General features: G+C 47.2%; 4 protein-coding genes across 4 annotated transcripts; 3 read left to right on the forward strand and 1 right to left on the reverse strand.

Moving 5' to 3' along the window:
* Window positions 1-2,354: 2,354 nt before the first annotated feature.
* On the forward strand, window positions 2,355-4,783 carry LOC124682031. The gene is made up of 4 exons (XM_047216794.1): window positions 2,355-2,956; window positions 2,989-3,660; window positions 4,453-4,563; window positions 4,640-4,783. Exons 1-4 carry the CDS (start codon window positions 2,355-2,357, stop codon window positions 4,728-4,730), a joined length of 1,476 nt encoding a protein of 491 aa, XP_047072750.1. The 3' UTR covers window positions 4,731-4,783.
* Window positions 4,784-7,345: 2,562 nt separating this feature from the next.
* On the forward strand, window positions 7,346-10,957 carry LOC124682037. The gene is made up of 4 exons (XM_047216802.1): window positions 7,346-8,028; window positions 9,372-9,482; window positions 9,559-10,559; window positions 10,653-10,957. The coding sequence occupies exons 1-4, from the start codon at window positions 7,463-7,465 to the stop codon at window positions 10,829-10,831; spliced, it is 1,857 nt and encodes a 618-aa protein (XP_047072758.1). The 5' UTR covers window positions 7,346-7,462; the 3' UTR covers window positions 10,832-10,957.
* Window positions 10,958-12,662: 1,705 nt separating this feature from the next.
* LOC124682032 (histone-lysine N-methyltransferase 2B-like) lies at window positions 12,663-13,700 on the forward strand. The gene is made up of 2 exons (XM_047216795.1): window positions 12,663-13,529; window positions 13,584-13,700. Exons 1-2 carry the CDS (start codon window positions 12,714-12,716, stop codon window positions 13,698-13,700), a joined length of 933 nt encoding a protein of 310 aa, XP_047072751.1. The 5' UTR covers window positions 12,663-12,713.
* A 78-nt stretch (window positions 13,701-13,778) lies between these two features.
* LOC124682036 (ATP-dependent Clp protease proteolytic subunit-related protein 1, chloroplastic-like) lies at window positions 13,779-19,366 on the reverse strand. Its single transcript, XM_047216801.1, has 9 exons — window positions 19,132-19,366; window positions 16,169-16,284; window positions 15,863-16,072; window positions 15,655-15,759; window positions 15,449-15,511; window positions 14,658-14,769; window positions 14,497-14,558; window positions 14,229-14,411; window positions 13,779-14,139 (listed from the first exon to the last, which is right to left on the reverse strand). Exons 1-9 carry the CDS (start codon window positions 19,349-19,351, stop codon window positions 14,038-14,040), a joined length of 1,173 nt encoding a protein of 390 aa, XP_047072757.1. The 5' UTR covers window positions 19,352-19,366; the 3' UTR covers window positions 13,779-14,037.
* Window positions 19,367-19,703: the final 337 nt, after the last annotated feature.

The following is a 19,703-nucleotide window of genomic DNA, read 5'->3' on the forward strand; positions in this document are numbered from 1 at the left end:
ACAAAGCCCCGAGCACGCTTGTCAAAGCCGTTGGCAAGTGTCGCCCCTCGGCAAATGGCCTCGGCAGAGACATATAATATTTAGGAGACATCAGTAGAATCTATTTAATTTTTGTTCCTAGGTGAATACTATTGCCACCCTGTGTTTTTGGTCCCACGTGCGCTTTATCTTTACCTACTAATAAAGGAAGTAAAGTTTCTTCCTATTATTTTCGTCCCTGTTGACGTGTACAAGTAGATTGGCTAGCCCTTTCCATCAGTTCGGACTTTTTGTTCAAGTGGCTAGTGCATGAAGCTTAACATGGTATCAGAGCCCCAGGTCTCGAGTTCAAATCCCGACTTTCACAATTTATTCTAAAATCCTCGCAGCCGCAGCCGCCGGCCGCCGCCGTAGCCTCTTTGCCTCTCTACACGTGTTGACTTGTCTTCTCGTCTTCCCGTCACACGTGAGAGGGGGTGTTGACGTGTACAAGTAGATTGCCTAGCCCTTTCCATCAGTTCGGACTTTTGGTTCAAGTGGCTAGTGCATGAAGCTTAACAGTCCCTATTTTTTTTTAAAAAAAGGTTTCTTCCTATTATTTTCGTCCGTTTTAAAACTGCCCATGGTTTACAATCGAAATTACAAGCACTGCTGCCGCCCTGCCACCGCGAAGTCAACAAAACGATTCGTTCGGTACGTGAAATCAAGCGACAGCCCTCGCGGCCACGATTTTGTTCTTCTTCTCCCCTTTCTAGGTAGCTCCAATCCCCGCCACCTCCTATCCTCGAACGCCATGGAGAGCGGAGCGCCAGGACATGGACCAGAGAGCCCCTCCACGCCACCAATTGCCGGCGCAGCGCCTAGGGGAGGACGTGCTGGAATTTGGGGCATTTGCCTTTGGCCCAAGGCTCATTATCAAATTCTGAAACTCACATGACCCATTCCAAAAATCAGTTTGGTCATGATGTTTGGTTCCAGAATGCACATGAGGGTGTTTGTGTAAGACTTAAGAGCATGTCTAACAAACTCCCTAAAACGCCGAAACCCGTAAAATAACCGCCGAAATACAGGGTTCAGCGTGTCCGCGACATTTATCAGGCCTCGTAAAACAGCTGGCCCGTGTCAAAAATTCCCAGTTCCGGTCCGGGTCGGCTCCTCGACCCCTAATAGTGGGGGTTGGAAGGCCGAACTGGAGGCCGACCCGTCTATTTGCTTCCTCTAGGGTGCATGGAAATTTCAGATTCCCTAGTCTCCTTCCCCCGCGCTGCCGCCACATCCGCTCGCTGCCGCCGGAAACCAGGTATCGGCCCCCTCCACCGCTCGTCGAGCCGCTCCAGTGTGCCTTGACGCCCGCCGCACCCCCGCCGGACCTTAGCGCTCCTCGCCGCACCCCCTCCGCGTACTGCCTCGGCGCAGATCCCACGGTGAGTTCTTCTAGCCTTCGATCTTTGTTTTCGCCGGCACGAGCATAGAGGCTGATGTATATTTCACGGTGATAGATGAGCTCGGAGGTGACTATGGAGGATTTGGTGGATTCATCGACCGATTGGTCATCCTCAGATTCGGATGATTCGGACCTTGACGAGCTGCTTCACGACGATGACACGGAGATGATGCTGCTCATCCTCGGCATGAAAGAAATCAAGGACCTCGCCAAGCTGCTAGATCGGAGAACAGGGTCAACGATGGGTACCCGAGTGCAACCCGAGAGGAACCCTGATCGGCTTGAAGCTTTTCTTGCAGCGCATCTTAGCATTGAAGATGCCGAGACTCATCACCAACTCACCCAAGATCTTATCGATCACCACTGGCAGTTGCATGGCCATTGATTTATTACATTCGTTTCCTATTCTTGTATGTGTGATATGAAATATTTGTTATTTGTTTGATTGCGGGAACATTTGTTATTTGTTTGATTATTCGATTCGAACATTTGTTGTCTGTTCTGAAAAACATTATTATAGTAATTATGATGATTATTGTATGTTTTGAAACTTTTATTCACTGTGATGGTTGTATTGGTTCTGATATGTAAAATATGATAAAACTCTGTTTTTATTGGCCAAAATCGCATGAGAAATATCAGTGCCCGTATTTCCAATCCCATGCGTTTTCGGTCTGTAAAAACCGAATACGGGGCTTTCTACGATACGGGCCAGTTTTCTAGAAACCTGTTAGACATGGAGTAGTATGAGTTAACTGAATAAAGGGTGAAGATTTTTTTTAAAAAAAACATAAATTGTTTGCTTCCCTCACCGGCCTAGCCCAGGTTGGATCCCGAGTGAACCCTAGGTCGATGCTGGCGGCGGAGGCAGATGGGGAGTGGATGCTGGCGGCGGAGGCAGAGGGGGAGTCGATCCTGGCGCCGGAAGTCGATGCTGGCGGCGGAGGCAGAGGTGGTGGAGCCGATGCTATCGGAGGAGTCGGAGGGAGAGTCGCCGTCGGATGGGGAGGAGCCGGCGTCGGAGGGGGATGAGGAGTGGCGGAGGTGCCGTCTGTGCGATTGCCTGTGCCGCTGGACTTATTTCCGCTCCTGCGCTTACCGCCGCGTCGCCCCCGGGATTGACTACGTCCGCCTCCCCGCCGCCGCCGCCGCCGATGACGACCACCACCTCCCCGCCTGGTCGCTGCTGGTCGGCGTTGCCGACGGCGCCTCCTCCTCCCTACGGGTGAGCCGCCTCCGCGTGGCGCGGTCCGGCCGCATCCTCGGCCGGAGCGACGACGCGCTCGACGTCTTCCACGACATCGCCCTCGCCAAGCCGCCGGAGTACACCTTCAAAGCTGGCGCCGCCCCCCTGGCTTCCGACGGCCGCTCGCTCTGCGTCCTGCATCACGCACTTGAGCAGCAACCCCAGGCCCTGCAGCTAACTCTGCACCCGCCGCAGCCGCACGAGACGCCTCTGCCGCTGCCGGAGATCGAAGGGACCACCGCCGACCATTGCGTGCCCATCTCCGCCGGCGGCCACGTCTGGGCTCTGTCCGCCATCATGGCATCAGCACGTCGCTCAGCTTGGTCATGCGCCGCCTTGTCCCTGCGTCCGGCGGCGGGACGCGGTGGGAGCTTGTCGGGAGCCCCTTCGCCAGCCCACGCTTACACTACCCCTTGCCCCCGTGGACTGGCAGGTTGCTCCAGGGCTACGCCGTGATCCCCGACGCCAAGCTCATCCTCGTCTCCTTGCTACAATACGGCCTCTTCCTCACCTTCGCCACTGACTCCGGCAGCTGGACTCGGGTGCTCACCGACACCGACGAAACAAGGTCGCAACGCTACCTCCCTATCCTTGGCCGCGCCATATATGTCGAACACCACAATGCCGTCTACTTTCTCCGCGACAACATCATCTATGCCTACAAGCTCACATACCAAAAGGATGATCAGGAGGGGACGCTGCAGCTCAAGCTCGATCTGCCCGTCCAGATCGAGTTTCTCTGCCCTTTCCAACCCGAGCAAGGCTACGGCTTACTCACCCGCCTTTCCAGCCGCCTCATGTGCGCTGTCTGGATCAGTGTGGCGTGGCTCGATCCATGCCCGTGCCAGCACCTGCACGCCATTGTCACCACCTTCTACCTCCATGACACCCAGGACCTGGCTCAGGGAGGAATCATGGCGCTGCATTCCACTTTCCGTCAGCTAGACATGGTGCCCAATCCGGCAGCACACCAGCATTTCTGCTTCCTACAGTAAGCATACCATGCTAGCTAGCCAGTTTCTGTTAATTTGATTGATCATACGCGGATTCGTGCTGGTCACATCGTTTACTAGTTAGAGTTTTTTTTGTCTCAAGCAATCAATCTACAGTAAGCATTTTTTGTGGTCACCTCCCAGATTGCTAAAATGTTTTTCTTACTGTCAACCAAGGAAAAAAATAGCTGGCTATAGCTTCGCTATAGCACCGCTATAGCTTCTCAGACATCCTTCCGCGACGCTAAGCTTGTTTCTTCCGCTATAGGCGCTACGTCCACTAAAGCGCCGCTAATTACCGCTAAATAGTGTAGCCGCTAGAGGAGCTAGAGCGCCGCTAACATAATTGTCCGATGACACTAGAATTTGAAGCCCAATACATGTTTTCGCCGGGCTGCTGCGCCCAAGACACGACGCCTTGGCTTGGGAGTCACGGGCTGAATCAAGACGACCGACCACATCCGAAATTCCATTTCATTCCATCCCATCCCATGTAATTTTTTTAGAAATAAGGATTGTATATACAATTGGCATATCTAGTTTAGATCCTTAGCACATTATAAGCAATGCAATAATCCTGAAGACAAAGATAAATATTATTTTCCATGATATGTATGCTGCAATTTTTTTTGTTTCTGTGACATATATTACTTTTATAGAGAAAACCGCTAAATGGTTTAGCTTCCACTATAGCTCCGCTATAGCTTCAATAGCTTCTGGACGAGGTGTCCGCTAAATCAAATAGCCCGCTATTTTTTTCCTTGCTGTCAACTAATCAATTGATTAATTAGGGAGTATGAAGACCAGGGCTCTCTGGTGCTGCAGCATCGTGGAGAAGAGGAAGAGGGTCTAACCAGTTCCCAGCACGTCGAGCATCCATCCAAGATGCTTAGTTGTTGCAGGTCTTGCTTCACCTGAATTAAGCTTTCATGTTTAACCTAACTTATACGTCTAATAAGTTTTTCTTCTTGCATGCAGATACATGATGAAAATGCGCTCAACTCCTCCCTCGGGACCGAGTCGCAGCCTGCCGGTTGATCCTGCTTCAAGACAACAAGTCTGTTCCTGAAGTCATGCTGTGCCTGTGAAGCCGGCTACAACAACTATCAAGAAAGATCTGATTATCATGCTGGGCATGCGTCAGTTTAGTTTGAAAAAGGAGAGGCAGACTTTCGAGCGACCTGTAAGGCGTCCTAGTGCTGGTCCTTTCGTTATGGTTATCAGAGTTGGCCAAGAGACCACTGCTCTTACTGAGACTCTGCAAGTTTACCATCAGACACAGTTTATGATTACATGGCAGATGAGTCGGATGTCGTCGGCAGGAGGGTAGTTATCTCTGGATATGTGGCAGTGAACGATGAATTGTCCATGGTTTGTTATTTCTCTCAAGACCAATGTTTATGATTACTGCTCTCTATTTTTAGAGAGATCACTACTCTTATTATGTGTGAGTAGTTCTTACAGGCTTAGGGCTAAAGCATAGCCTCACAACAATCTGAGCATATTTTGAAATGGGATTATTATGTTCGTGATTGAATCTTGATTTTTCTTGTCTCTTTAATCTCCTTACTCGATATATGGATTTGTGAGGTACCCAAGGCCTCGATGATGGATAAAGATAATAAGGTGACATGATTGGTAATTTTTAGGTACGTTGAAACCCAGTGACAATAAATGGAGTACAATAGTTGTTTGAAATCCATTTGGGAATCACGATGAGTTATTTATCTCAAGGTTTTCGTCTGTTTTACTTAATAGTTGCTTGGTCCTGACGCGACAGTGGTAGTGATTGGACTAGTGATCTACAGTGTTTGTGGTTGAAGATCTATAGCGTTATTAACGCATCGCTCACATATATCTATCGGCATTATATCATAATACATTTTGTTCTTTATTATCTTTATCCCTTTTGTGTATGCACATTTAGCCCTAGCCTATATCCTTTCATCGGCACAAAAATCACAAAAAAAAAACGTTTGTTCTGGTAAACAAAGATGCGTACAAGTTCATAAGGTCTTGTTCAACATAATCTTACGCCAAAGCAAACTCTTCCTAAGGTTTGACAAACCTAGGTCTTCTAAGAAAAATCAAGGTATACTACATCCGTAATTTAGATTGAGGGTATCAACAAAAAACAAAAAGCAAAAGAGATTTCCTACAAGTGATGAGAGGAGGCGCCGGAGCATACCATCGACAAGTGAAGATTCCTTTGGTGCCGGATCTGCATTTCCCCTCCCAGTTGGTCCATCTGTGTCAAACAAGGAGGTCTTGCAGCAAAACATTTTTACTAGCGTTGACGAGGGGACGGTAGGGGCAATGAATATGTCGAAAGCATACGAAAACAAATGGCCAAACAAAGAAAATAATCTTGTGGGAGGAAACCACAATTGGAGCTCGGGTTACATGGATCTTGTTCATTTTTCAAAATTCAAAAACAACATTTTAGAGTTAAAAGATAAGATCCTAGATATAGTCAATGATGTATTCTAGGAGTATGCAGAATCTCAACCTAAAATGCCCACTATTCTGGGCAACACAAAAACGATAAAATTGTACAAACTTTGGAGATTTGTTTTTGCGAAACACAACGCAACGTAACACACACTCTTACAAATACGCACATACGCTCACCTATGTGAACGCATGCACACACGTACATCTTATACCTACCAGCTCTTCCGATAGACCGGGTCCAAGAAATTAATCCGGTGGCTCTTCATGATATTGATGAAGCCACCACAACCGGAACGGCGGTTCCCACTAAAAAAAATCTTTCACATAGTAGAATATAAACTGTTTCATATTAGTTTTTTGCACACTTGTAATCATTATTATCTACAGCTAGATTTTTTTTTTCAAAATCGTTTGGAACTTTAAATTACAGTTTTTGATTTTTTTTTCTCAAAAAACTGGCCTTCGTGGGTGACTGGGTGTGCGCTTCTTCTTTTTCTAACAAAAGTCTAGTAGGCCTGAAGACAAACAATGGCAGCCAGCCAGCCAGCCACATAAGGCGTTTGCTTGTCGTCTCGTCCCCAACCCCAAAGCCCAAGTTGGATTGGATCCCGAGTGAAGTGAAACCCTAGGTCGATGCCGGCGGCGGAGGCAGAGGGGGACTCGCCGTCGATGTCGATGATGGAGTCGGAGGGCGAGGAGGAGGACTGGGAGGCGGAGCGGCGGAGGTGCCGTTTCCGCTACTGCGTGTGCAGCTGGGACGATTTTCCGTCGGGCCGCGTCGCCCCCGGGGTCGACTACATCTGTCTCCCCGACCCGGACCCCGCCGCCGACGCCGCCGACCAGCACCTCCCCGCCTGGTCGCTGCTCGTCGGCGTCGCGGACGGCGTCTCCTCCCTACGGCTGAGCCGCCTCCGCGTGGCGCGGTCCGGGCGCATCCTGGGCCGGAGCGACGACGCGCTCGAGGTCTTCCACGACATCGTCCTCGCCAAGCCGCCGCGGTACACCTTCCAAGCTCGCGTCGCGCCCCTGGATTGCGACGGCCGCTCGCTCTGCGTCCTGCATCAGGACTACCATGAGCAACCCCAGGCCCTGCAGCTAACTCTGCAGCCGCCGAAGCCGCAGGCGATGCCCCTGCCGGAGATTGAAGGGACTACTAGCTATTGCATGCCCATCTCCGCCGACGGCCAAACCTGGGCTCTGTCCGCCACCCGTCAAGTTGATCATATCAACTCGTGGTTGACAGTCGTCACACGGCGCCTAGTGCCTGCACCCGGCGGCGGGAGGCGGTGGGAGCTTGTCGGGGGGCCCTTCACCACCCCAATCAAACACCAGAGATCAGCCCCGTGGATGGGCGACTTCCTCCAGGGCTACGCCGTGATCCCCGACGCCAAGCTCATCCTCGTCTCCTTCCAACAATACGGCCTCTTCCTCACCTTCGCCCCTAGCTCCGGCAGGTGGACTCGGGTGCTCACTCACACGGACAAGAAAAGGTCGGAACGCTACCTCCCTATCGTTGGCCGAGGCGCATATGTCGAACAGCACAAAGCCGTCTACTTCCTCAGGAACAACATCATCTATGCCTACAAGCTCACCTACCAAAAGGATGATCAGGGGAGGATGCAGCAGCTCAAGCTGGATCTGCCCGTCCTGATCGACTATGTCTGCCCGTTCACACCCGGCAAAGGGTACGGCATCCTCACCCGCCTCGCTGGCCTCCGCATGTGCTCTGTCTGGATCAGTCTGGCGCAGCGCACCCCGTGCCCGTGCGAGAACCTGCACGCCATCGTCACCACCTTCGACCTCCTTGACATCCAAGACCCGGCTGAGGGAGGAATCAAGCTGCTGCACTCAACTTACCGCCGGGTAGACATGGTGCCCAATCCGCCAGCTCAACAGCAGTTCTGCTTTCTACAGTAAGCAAACTAGCTGTTTTTTTTTTCTTAGAAATGGAAATAAAAAACAGAAACTAACAAAAAAGAGAAATTAATAAGGACACGTCTAGGGAGCGGCTGCATGCCAGTTGGTCGTACTGAGCGGTCATTCCAAAAATGAAAAGTGCTCACACATACGGAAAGATGTGTCCAGCTGTCAAAGAAATAGTAGGCTAGCTGAAATCACTTTGTCGTTTTAAAAAAACTGTAACTTTTAAACCGTGCGACGAAATTACAATCCGTTTTCACTTTTAGAATCTGAGCGACGAGAGCTTCAAAACTAGACCACATTTTCATATGTTTCGACGTAATTTTTTAACAAGCAACTTTGATGCTCGATAGAGCAACTTTGTTGTGCAGAAAAACAATTTTAGTGTGCGGCAAAGCAACTTTGGTGTGCAACGAAAACACTTGATTCACAACGATGGTAGGTCACAATAGCTGTAGCAACAACTCCTAATGTTGATCTGCAGGACACTAAAATTGCTCGGTCGAGTACCAAAGTTGCTCTGCAAGCACTAAAAATTGCTCGGTCGGGCGTCAAAGTTGCTCTGCATGGTTCAAAAACTGCGTCGTCGGGCACCAAAGTTACTCTGCAGGGCACTTAAGTTGCTTCGTCAAACATTGAAATTGCTCCGATGGATACCAAAATTGTTGTCGGGCATCAAAGTTGTGCCTTCGTGTACCAAGAAGTGTACATGTTCGTTGCACACCAAAGTTGCTTTGTCGCACACCAAAGTTATTTTGCTGCACAACAAAGTTGCTCTGTCGCGCATCAAAGTTGCTTGTTAAAAAAATTCATCGAAACATATGAAAATGTGGTCTAGTTTCGAAACTCTCGTCATGGAGATTTTAGTAGTGAAAACGAATCGTAATTTCGTCGCACGGTTTAAAAGTTACAGTATTTTTTAAATGATACTTGATATGAGCTAGCCTACCATTTTTTTAACAGCTAGATGTAAATAACTGTCACCTACTGTGTGTGCCAGGAAGGTCCGGCCGGCACGCGCCCGCTCATAAGATTTCAGGAATTAATAAACAGGACCAGGGCTCGCTGATGAACTCCGAGTCTCTAGAAAAAAATGTTCTATTTTCAGAATGATAAAGTTTCTATTTTTCCTTTTGTTGAGTTTTTATTAATTTGATCGATCATGCGTGCATTCGTGTTGTTCACCTTGGTTGCTAGTTACCGTTTTTGTTATGTCTCAACTAATCAATCTACACAGCATTTCTGTCAAGTAATCAATCTACATTAAGCATTTTTGTGGTCACCTACCAGATTGCTTACAGGGTTTTTTTTGTCTGTCAACTAATCAATTGATTAGGGAGTACGAGGACCAGGGCTCTCCGGTGCTGCAGCAAGGTGGAGAAGAGGAAGAGGGTCTAACCAGTTCCCAGCACGTCAACAAACCATCCAAGATGCTTAGTTGTTGCAGGTCTTGCTTGATCTGAATTTAGCTTCATGTTTTACGGAGCTTATACATCTAAATAAGTTTCTCTTCGTGCATGCAGAAACATGATGGAAATGTGCTCAATAACATTCCCGGACTTTCAATGCGGCATGGACGGTGGTCACATTGCCCATCGGTGCTCTCGCGAGCCAGCTGAGGGGCCCTTCTCGACAATTCCAATTCCTCCCTTGGGACTCACTCGGAGCCTGCCGGTCGACCCTGCTTCAAGGCAACACCAAGTCTGTTCTACAAGTCCTGTTGTGCATGTGAAGGGTGCTACAACGGCTATCAAGAAAGATCTGATTATCATTTGCCAAGGTGGCTCACAAGTAGTTATCTACCAGACGGGCGCCATGGATGATGATGTCAAGCCCATCGAACTGTGTTGTGCTGCAGTTGGCGATCGTGATTGGCACTTTTTCAAGAATGGCTCAAAAATACAGGCAGTCTCGTCCATGAAAGACGGCATGCTTGTGTTTAGTCTGAACAAGGAGAGGCCCACTTGCAAGCGACCTTTACAGCATCCTAATGCTGGTCCTTTCGTTATGGTTGCCAGAGTTGGCCAAGAGACCATTGCTCTTACTGAGACTCTGCAAATTTACCATCAGACACAGTTCAATTATGGACCCACCACCTCATGGTTGCTTTACAAGGCAGATGAGTCGAAGGTTGTCTTCAGGAGGGTTGATATCTCTGGATATGTAGCAATGGGCGATGATTCCCTTATAGTTTGTGATGCTGTCACATGCTCCTGCCTTCATTTTGACCTGGGTGCCAAACAATGGAGTGTTGTCATGCCTTTGGCTGCATTCAAAGAATACCCGCTTGACCCTACAGAGGCCCTTTTAAATGGTAGATGTGTATTTGTCGATGGCTTTATCTACACATGCAGAAAAGGAGGGCTGGCTGCTTATGAACTGCTTCGTGAAGATCATTCTCTGTACCTCAGCCAGCCTATATTTTTGCCATTATCACGCGTACATTGTGTGGGTGAAGGCATATGTTTGGATTATGCCGGCAAAGATGTGGACTCTGGTGCTACTTTGTTGTACGTGGTGCAAGGTGAATAGCTTCTCTGTCTCTCTTCTCGATTATGCATGCATGGCTGTGATCAGTTCACTTCTAATGTTTTGTTGATGTATGTGTATATGCTAGATGAATATTCTCCGCAGAAGTATGGTGTACGGTCCACCACTTTCAGCATCACCACTGTCAAGGTTAGGACTCAAAGAACAGCCAGCAACAGAATGAAACCTGTGGGAATCGACCATATGGATAGTGTCACTCGTTCCATACATGAAGCCATGGATATGAGATGCTGCTTTGCGGTCTGATGGATGGATGCCCTATTATTATTAGTGTATATAAGCTCCGTAGTATTTGTAACCCTGAGTTTCCATGGCACTTGACACCTCTTTTGGAAGCGATCGGGAGGATCTGGACTTTTAAGTTTTAACATGCACCGAGAGGACAGGCCGGTTGGAACTCTCTTGGTAGGTCCAATTAGTTGTACTTTGGTGGTGGTACATTTCTCTAGAGGGCCTGTATGTAATGAACTAATGACTGATGACCTTGGCTAAATTATATTCCAAACATTCCCTATTACCTCTCGAGGGATTGTGCTAGTGCTTTTGCTCGTCTTTATGCCTGGAGAAATCCCTATTTCATTTATATTTATTTATGCATGTTGCCAATGCCACATTGCATCATCCACTCTCCAGGCAAGAAACTAGCTTAGAAAACCTTGCATGTTTTACTATTGTCAAATAAATAATGTGCTGGAGTTGATCATCACAAATGGGTTTGTTCCGCCGATATTTTATTGATACCAGAGGGTTTGTTCTTTGATCAAGGTATAAGGTGCTATTGAAGTAGTAAGGTAAAATCCAACGTGGCCCCCATTTCTGACATGAAATGTGTATGTTTAGGGTACCACTGCTAAGCATTGAAGGACGCCTCAAACTAGGTAAAGGCATTGGATCCGGAGCACGTGGCGGACGCAGGTAAACATTAGAGGGTCGGCACACCTCCAATTGTGATAAAAGTTTGCCACATGAGTAATATATATAACCAACAGATTGTCAATTTTCGCCTTATGTTATCGGAAAAGTGCCGCAATGTGGGTGTACCCCATGCTATCCTCATGCCTCTTCATAATCAATACTACAATGACAATGAACGCCCGTGCATTGCAAAAAAAGCATACACAGCGAGTGCGGTATGTCCCCGAGAGAGAGGCGAACACAAGACTTTTACCGCGCTACCAATCTGCCCAATTCTGTGGCTTTCGGGCCATGGAGGTGGAGTGGATCTCGGTCCCATGGGTGGAGGGCTCCGTTTTTTTGGTTTTAGGGTAAAGATTTGGTGGGGCGGCGCTTAGGTGGTTGGTGGCGGCGGTGCCTTCTTCAATAAAACCTCCAGAACTCTAGTTGCTGCGATGATGGCCGGCGCGGGTTGCTGCAGCAGCCAACCTAGGTCTAGCATGGGACTTGTTTCAATTAAAGGGAGTACCACGGATGTTTCCAAGGTACAACATACTCGGATACTCCTGCATACGAGGACGGGAGATGATGCTTGGGCAGGCTCTTTTTTTTTTTTAGAGCAAAACTTAACTGTGCTCAGCAAACATACGGTTACATCAGATTACCGTCCATCATCTAAGGGAAAATGCATTTCTAACAGAACCTCTACCTACCGGTCAAGCATCTACCGTTAGTTTGCATCGCGATTCATGCGCGCTCAGTACAGCTGGTCTCGCATGTACTGCACATATGGAGTATATAATAAATTTTAATAATAAGTTTAAAATAATATTTGTCTAGAAAAGTCAGTGATGTAATGAACTAATGATCGATGAACTTGAAAACAAATTCTTCTCTAATCTCTACTCTATGTAAAGAGCGGTGCCGGCGGGAGAGGTGGCAGCTAGCTTGGCTGCGACGATATAGCAAGCAATCTCCTGCTTGTGTGTTTCTTCACCTCCGTAGCACAGCTTCCCTCCAAGCTCGAGTTACTAGCTAGCTTACCCTCCCGCGCAAATATCCCTTACCAAAACCTTTTAGAACAAGTTTCGAATCCACCACTGGCCTCGATCGATCGACCAGTATATGTACGCGGCGCACCGGGCTAACTTGCTCATCTCATCTCTCATTCTCGATCGATCAACTCAATCAGAACACCATAGCAACCTCCATCATTCCTTGCCTAGGCTTCCTCATGGCGGCGGCCACCAAGAACAAGAACCAGCCCCCACCACCAGCACCAGCTCCAGCGCCAGCGGCGAAGTTCGAGTGGGCGGAGAAGGCCGGCAGCTACGTGCTCCGACTCACCCTCCCGGCGGGCTTCAACAAGGACGACTTCCGTGTGCAGGTCGACGGCGCGGGGAGGCTCACAGTCCGGGGCAGCCGTCCCGCCGCCGCTGGCCGCGGCTCATTACACAAGGTCTTCCAGCTGCCCTCCACCGCCAACCTCGACGAGATTGCCGGCAGGTTCCAAGCCGGCGTGCTCACCCTCACCATACCCAAGCGCGCGGCACCATTGGCCCCGGCGCCGACGAGCATCGAGGAGATTAAGAGGAAGCTGGATGTTGGAAAGGAGACCAAGGCCAACGAAGAAGATGCGTTGAAGAAGGCGGCCATGGACAAGAAGGCTCAGCAACAAAACCAGCACGAGGAAGAGGAGAAGGCTAAGTCACAGAAGCAAGAGCAGCAGAAGCCACCGGCGCCAGTGAAGAAGGAAGAAGTGAAGCCCAAGGCACCTCAGCTGACACCGGTGAAGAAGGAAGAAGAAATGAAGCCAAAGGCACCTCAGGCGGCGGCTGCAACGCCGCCGCCCGAGAAGTCACCGCCCAAACCCGAGTGCGCCGACAAGGCCAAGCCGACGGTTGCCCATGAGAGCCTGGCCGAGACGGTGAGCCGACCCAGCGAGGTAGAGCAGCGCGACAAGCAAGTGAAGGCGGAGCGAGAGAAGAAGGCGCTGGCAGTCAGCGGTTGGAAGGAGGGCTCAATGCGGGGGTTCAAGGGGCTGACGGACATGAAGTGGGCAGAGGGGCTGACGGGCATGAAGTGGACAGAGGGGCTGACGGACATGAAGTGGGCGGACGGCGTGGTGGAGGCGGCGAGGAACAACAAGGAGGCGGTGGCTGTCGGCATCACCGCCTTCTCCATTGGATTCCTCGTTTCCCAGAAGCTCTTCAGGAAGTGAGCATTACAAAAAAAAAAAATGTGTGGATATACAAATACACAAATGTAAAGATAGTTGTGTAATTTAAAGCGTGTAAACTGAGGCGGCAAACATGTAGAGCTATTTGTGCAAATAACGTGTCTACATTGATACAAGAAGCATGAAGTCAATTATCATATCTGCTACAACAAAAGTTGCAAAATTTGGGCATTTTCCAGTGACCAAATCTACCAGAGAATACATTAATCCGTGTGTAACATTTCATTAACCTGAACCTATCACAGAATCCGGCAGGGATGATCTTAGTCTACAAACAGGCAGAGATGGATGTCACCTAGGCATACCATACCGTTCTAACCTATCTAGGTGCGGTCGGAGTTGACCATCGCCCAGCACCAGCGGGCGCACGCTTCCCTGATTGCTGCATCTTCTGTGCTTTGGCAAGCTGCGCAGTCAGGTCCTGATCCATGATGAACAATTAATTCATCAGCCCACAAATCCCCCACGGTAAATCATCTACACATGGAAAGACAAAGGGGTTAAAAATACCTTTGGCTTGAACGAACCATCCAGCGAGTGCAAGATTGTATCAGCGATCCCGTAGTCGATGGCCTCTTGAGCACGGAAGTACCTAGGGCCTCTGAGGAATTCTGCGAGCTCTTCCTTCGGTTTACCAACTCCTTTGGACACGAGCTCCAGGTAGTAATCCGTGTTTGTCTCCAACTCTTTTGCCTGAGTGCAAAATAAAATCTTGAACGCATAGCACAGCAGAGAGAATCAGGGTGCAAATATATCGAAAAGAAGAGCTGGGTTTCACCTTAATCCACATATCAATGGCAGCTCCACCGGACTTGTGGACCTTGGGCAGGTGCAGTTTAGCTGCAGTTCAGAAATGTACATCAAAGAACATTAAGACATCCTTGTCAGAGTCATTCATGTAGGCATGTGGGCAAGGAGAATCCGAGAAAAATGACGTACTTATCGAATTTGGTAGCACCCCTCTTTTACCCTTCTCGCCCAGGGAAAGAAGCATCGCCGCCTGACCATACGCCATGCTCAGATTGATCGTGTAAACCTTGGCTTTGCTCCGCTATAAAACCAAGAAAGATAGCATACAGAAGTCAGACTAAACTCCTTTGTGTATGAATATAAATTAACGTCTTTAATTCATATTGCTTCAAAGGAAACGAAATCTTTCAACCCATTTGATTTATTAAAGATGGAGTATGCTAAGGTGTAACTGCAGTCTGAGATGTAAAAGAAGCAATTCTGCAGACCCAGTTTCACTATTAAGTAATCACTGGTCGTCGAGTGAACTGAAATCACTTACAATTTCTTTTGTCAAGCAATAGCTAACAGACTTTTAAGTGACAATAGCTAGCACATCTGATATCTGACACGAATCCAGCCAAATTAACTTGCTTCAGTTTTGAAGGAAATATGAAGGTACGCCAAATATACAAAATAGACAACTGTTGTAGACTGAAAATCACAAGGGCTGAACAGAACAGCCTAAGCATATGTGCAAAAGAGTTTGAACAATATAATCACGCCGTTAGAAATTTTGAAACATAACGGAATAACTATTATCCAAACCAGAAATATGAATATGCCGTGGGAACTATAATACATCATTATGTGAGCTTTGTCCAATATGCAAATATTGACAGAGAAGATGACAAATTATGCCAAAGAAAAGCATTGTGAGAGCATAATATAAAGATATGTCCAATTTGCAGTTACTCTGACGGAAAAAGAGAAGGGCTTACATTGATGAAATCAGCAATTGCATATGCATCCGTTTCAGATGCAACCAGCTCATTATTTTCATCCTGTTGCGGCACAGAGAATAGGAATAACCATAAACCATACTTGTACACATTGATACAGACGTTGATGCAAGCGAATAGAAAACGACATGCTAACAATTTTAAGAAATGCTGTTTTGATATCGATATTTAAGACATGTACTTACCATTGTTCCCGTGGAGTTTATGTATAAGTATATTGGTTTCGTGCGATCGTCATAATCTAGCCACAGAAACTGTGCAGCAATCAGCTCAGTAACAGCTGGAACAATCTACCAATAGAACAAGGAAAAGACAAGGTTACCAATCTGTTAACTGAAACCTTATAAATACGACGTTGCAGATAAGAAACAAGATAGAAAGTTGGTCTCTTACTGGCATTCCAAGAAATATAATTCGAGAGTCCAACAGTAATGATGGTAGATCTGGGGCTGAGCTTCTCATTCTTCTATATCCTCGCCCTGCTCTACCCATGCTCATGCTGGGCATGCCCATACCCATGCTGTAATTTGCAGGACCCTCATGGGTGCCTGATAAAGAGTACATACCAAATTCATCGTAACTCCTAGAAGCAGCAACACTTTCCTGCATTTGTTGCGGTTAAACTCTATGTTAACTTTGAAGTATGACTGCCGAGGAACAAAATGACAAATGAACAGAGCTCTGCCTGAGATAACTAACCTCTGTAACTTTCGTTGATTGCCGATTATAAGGGTTGCCATCAGTCATAAACATTTCCATCTGGGAAGGACTCAAGCCATAAAGGAATTGAGGAACATTCTTGTAATTGTCCATCACTGCAAGAAGGCACAAAACTTTAAAGCAACACAACAAATAACTGGGCAAAAAGGTAAGGAATAGGGTACCTAAGTGACAGGTTGCAAAGCTAAAACAGGCTAGAGAATTGCTCACCACCTCAACATAAAAAATAACAACTGCAATGATTTGCACATGCGCGTAAAATATGTGATGTGCGGACATTTCACATCAAGCACTCAATGAGACAAAATCACTAAGATAAACATGATCCTGTCATGTCTGGCACTTATGCGTAATCAACTCGCAAACATCGTCTACTTCTCGGCTACAGTCTTGTTAAAGAAAACTCTACTACTTCTTAACAACCACCTGGTAGTAAAATTTTCCATAGCCATGTTTAAGCTACCTAAGAGAAAATGGAAATAACATACTGTGCTTCAGTCAAGTACTGAACTTTCACACATGCTTGCCACTATAGAACATCCATAGCTGATGAATTTCAATAGCATTGCGTCCTATCGAGAATTAAGTCGACTGTATATAAAAATGCCAAAACTAGGAAAGAGATACATGGGAATTTGACATTATCAACATTCAACTATTGCTCTAACAAGAACTAAGGTAGTACATAGGAGCTAGAAGAAGCGCCTCATTTTCGACTCCCTAGTGCAGCAGATATGTTTTGCTTATTTACATGGTTTTGTACAGTTATAGAGAACGGATCACATTCGGGTGTGAACGTACTAATGAACTCTCTGAACCTGTAATCCAGTAACTTAATTCCAAGCAATCATGATCTGTACATAATTTTTTGGTTAGTAACTTAATTCTACTACTATTCCTCTAAGAGGATCTACATGATTCGTAGCAGCTAGGGGAAGCATCTCATCCTAGTACAGCACAAGGCGTATTTGAGATCATTGCTTATTTACATGGTTTTGTACAAGTGTGCATACTAATTCGTATTCAAGCATGAACAAACGTTGACGGCGCATCGTTTATCCACCGGACTAAATACTGAGCGTTGATATTGAGCGGTGAAAATGCAGTAACAAAGCTATCTGAACATGTAACCCCAGTAACTTAAGTTAGAGCAAATCATAAGCTCTACAGAGTTTTGTTCTTTGATTTGGGTGGTTGCGTACCAGTGAAGCTCTGACTAGGTTTCAATCAAACGAAACGGATCCAGGACACATTCTTAGCACGAAAAGCACATCGTTTGTTCACTGGAACCTCCTAGTCAAAACTAGCCAGCAAGATGTTCTAATAAATCGGTGAGGTGGAAGGGGTAGTGGGGGAGGCGAGCTCACGGCCATCCTAAGTGACAAGTCGCAAAGCTAAAACAGGGTGGAGAATTTCCCATGACCTCAACATAAAAAAGTAACAAGTGTCATGATTTGTATGTGCGCGTAAAATGTGGCACATGAGGACATTCCACATCAAGCACTCCATGAGACAAGATCACTCAAGATAAAACATGACCCAGGCATGTCTGGCACTTATGCATAGTCAACATGCGCACATCGTCTGCTTCTCCCCTACAGTCTTGTTAAAAAAAAACTCTACTGCATAGTCAACATGAAAATGGAAATAACATACTATGCATCAGTCGACTGCTGAACTTTTACACGTGGTTGGTAGTATAGACCATCCATAGCTTATTAATTTAAATAGCCTCGCCTTCTATCCATAGTTAAGTCAACTCATCTGCATACTGAAATGCCAAAACTTGGAAAGAGAGACATGGGAAAATCGCATTATCTACATTCTACTGTTGCTCTATAAAGATCTAACGTAGTACATAGTTGCTAGAAGAGGCATCTTATTTTTGTACAATTGTAAAAGCCGGATAGTATTCAACTGCGAAAATACTGATAAACTATCTTAACCTGTAACCCAGTAACTTATTAACTCGAAGCAAATCACAATTTGTACATAATTGCTTGGTTAGTCTCAATCGTTACATACTTACATTGTACTGATATTCCTCTAAAAGGGCCATGTGATTCATAGCAGCTAGGGGAAGCATCTCATCTTCGGCTCCCTAGTACAGCACAAGGCTTATTCGAGATCATTGCTTATTTACATTGTTTTGTACAGTTGTGCGTACCAATTAGTACTCAAGCATGAACGAACATTGACAGCGCATCGTTAGTTCACCAGACTAAATATTGAAAGCTGAAAATGCAATAACAAACTATCTTGGACCTATAACCCCCGAAACTTAACTTGGAGCAAATCATCATTTGTATAGAATTTTCTTCTTTAGTTTGAATGGTTGCATACCGCTCTACCAGCGACCCTCTGACAAGATTTAGCTCTAGCACGAAAATCGCATCGTTTATTCGGCAGCTGACAGGAACGTCCTAGTCTACTACTACATGATAAACTAGCCATACAGATGTTCTAATAAATTGAATTCGGTGAGGAGGTAAGTGGGTGAAGCGAGCTCACGGCCATCCTTGAACTTTCACAAACATTTCGATTTGGTACTACAGAGCAACCTTAGCTCATTAATCTCAGTAGCCAACTCTAAGTCATAGTAAAGTCAACTGTATTTGAAATGCTGAAACTTTGAATGAGAATGTGTGATCTATATAACCCAGTAACTGAAGTTCCTGAGCAGGTCATTTTTTTGGTTGCTTTGTTTCCATGGTTGCATACCAGTGCAGGTCTGATTAGGTTGTGCTCTAGGAGAATTGCAAGTGAGAAATACTCTAAGAAGAAAATCTCATCGTTTATTGGCTCAAATAAAAACTGTATTTTTACCGGCTGACAGGAATGCGCTGCCTTTGCATGCATGAACCCATGTCAGGATGGTAGCTAGTAATAAGATGTTGGAAATTCAGTAGGGGGAAGAAGAGGGAGGTAGCGGCGGCTCTCACGTCCATCCTTGAGGTTCTCCTCGCGGAACTGCTTGGGGACGCGGTCGTAGCCCCCGCCGGCGCCGTCTCCGTGGTAGTAGTGGCACCTGCAGCCTCCGCCGCCCCCTACCGACCTCCTCTGGAGCCTCGGCGCAGGCTGGGAGTGGGTGGAGGAGTTGGGGAAGGGGGCCCTGGCCGGCGACGGCGAGGCGGCGGCGGGGCAGCGCAGCGCGAGCGCCATGGTCGCCCTCCCTCACTCGCTCGCTGCTGGGTGTGGTGGGATGATTCGGATAACTGGCCTGTTTTTTTCTTCTTGTCATGTGAACTGGGGCGGGTATATTGGGCCTGCGTGTGTGCGAAACTGTGGCAATTCCTACACGTCACCCGTTGGGCATATGGTCTTCTCCTGTCAACAAAGCTGGCCCAGGCCCATGACCGTGAGGCTTCTCTATCGTGAGGCTGGGGCTTTGTACTCAGAAACGGCCGGGGAGCGAAAACTTGTTTTTACAGGCGCATGTACCTACCGGAGTGACGTCAGCAATGACGTCAGCCATGTGCTGACCAATTTTTTCCTAAAATTGTGAAACAAATTT

The sequence above is a fragment of the Lolium rigidum genome, unplaced genomic scaffold (genome assembly GCF_022539505.1).
Source record: "Lolium rigidum isolate FL_2022 unplaced genomic scaffold, APGP_CSIRO_Lrig_0.1 contig_66381_1, whole genome shotgun sequence".
Lineage (NCBI taxonomy): Eukaryota > Viridiplantae > Streptophyta > Magnoliopsida > Poales > Poaceae > Lolium > Lolium rigidum.

Bases quoted from the DNA above. Each gene is read 5' to 3' on its own strand.
- LOC124682031 (XM_047216794.1), top strand. From the start codon at position 2,355: ATGCTGGCGGCGGAGGCAGAGGTGGTGGAGCCGATGCTATCGGAGGAG. The intron at 3,661-4,452 runs GTAAGCATACCA...TTGATTAATTAG, and splicing joins CAGCATTTCTGCTTCCTACA to GGAGTATGAAGACCAGGGCT. The intron at 4,564-4,639 runs GTCTTGCTTCAC...TCTTGCATGCAG, and splicing joins AAGATGCTTAGTTGTTGCAG to ATACATGATGAAAATGCGCT.
- LOC124682037 (XM_047216802.1), top strand. From the start codon at position 7,463: ATGGGCGACTTCCTCCAGGGCTACGCCGTGATCCCCGACGCCAAGCTC. The intron at 8,029-9,371 runs GTAAGCAAACTA...TCAATTGATTAG, and splicing joins CAGCAGTTCTGCTTTCTACA to GGAGTACGAGGACCAGGGCT. The intron at 10,560-10,652 runs GTGAATAGCTTC...TGTATATGCTAG, and splicing joins TTTGTTGTACGTGGTGCAAG to ATGAATATTCTCCGCAGAAG.
- LOC124682032 (XM_047216795.1), top strand. From the start codon at position 12,714: ATGGCGGCGGCCACCAAGAACAAGAACCAGCCCCCACCACCAGCACCA. The intron at 13,530-13,583 runs ATGAAGTGGGCA...GGGCTGACGGAC, and splicing joins GGTTCAAGGGGCTGACGGAC to ATGAAGTGGGCGGACGGCGT.
- LOC124682036 (XM_047216801.1), bottom strand. From the start codon at position 19,351: ATGGCGCTCGCGCTGCGCTGCCCCGCCGCCGCCTCGCCGTCGCCGGCC. The intron at 16,073-16,168 runs GTTAGTTATCTC...CAACAAATGCAG, and splicing joins AATCAACGAAAGTTACAGAG to GAAAGTGTTGCTGCTTCTAG. The intron at 14,140-14,228 runs GTATTTTTAACC...ATCATGGATCAG, and splicing joins ATGGTTCGTTCAAGCCAAAG to GACCTGACTGCGCAGCTTGC.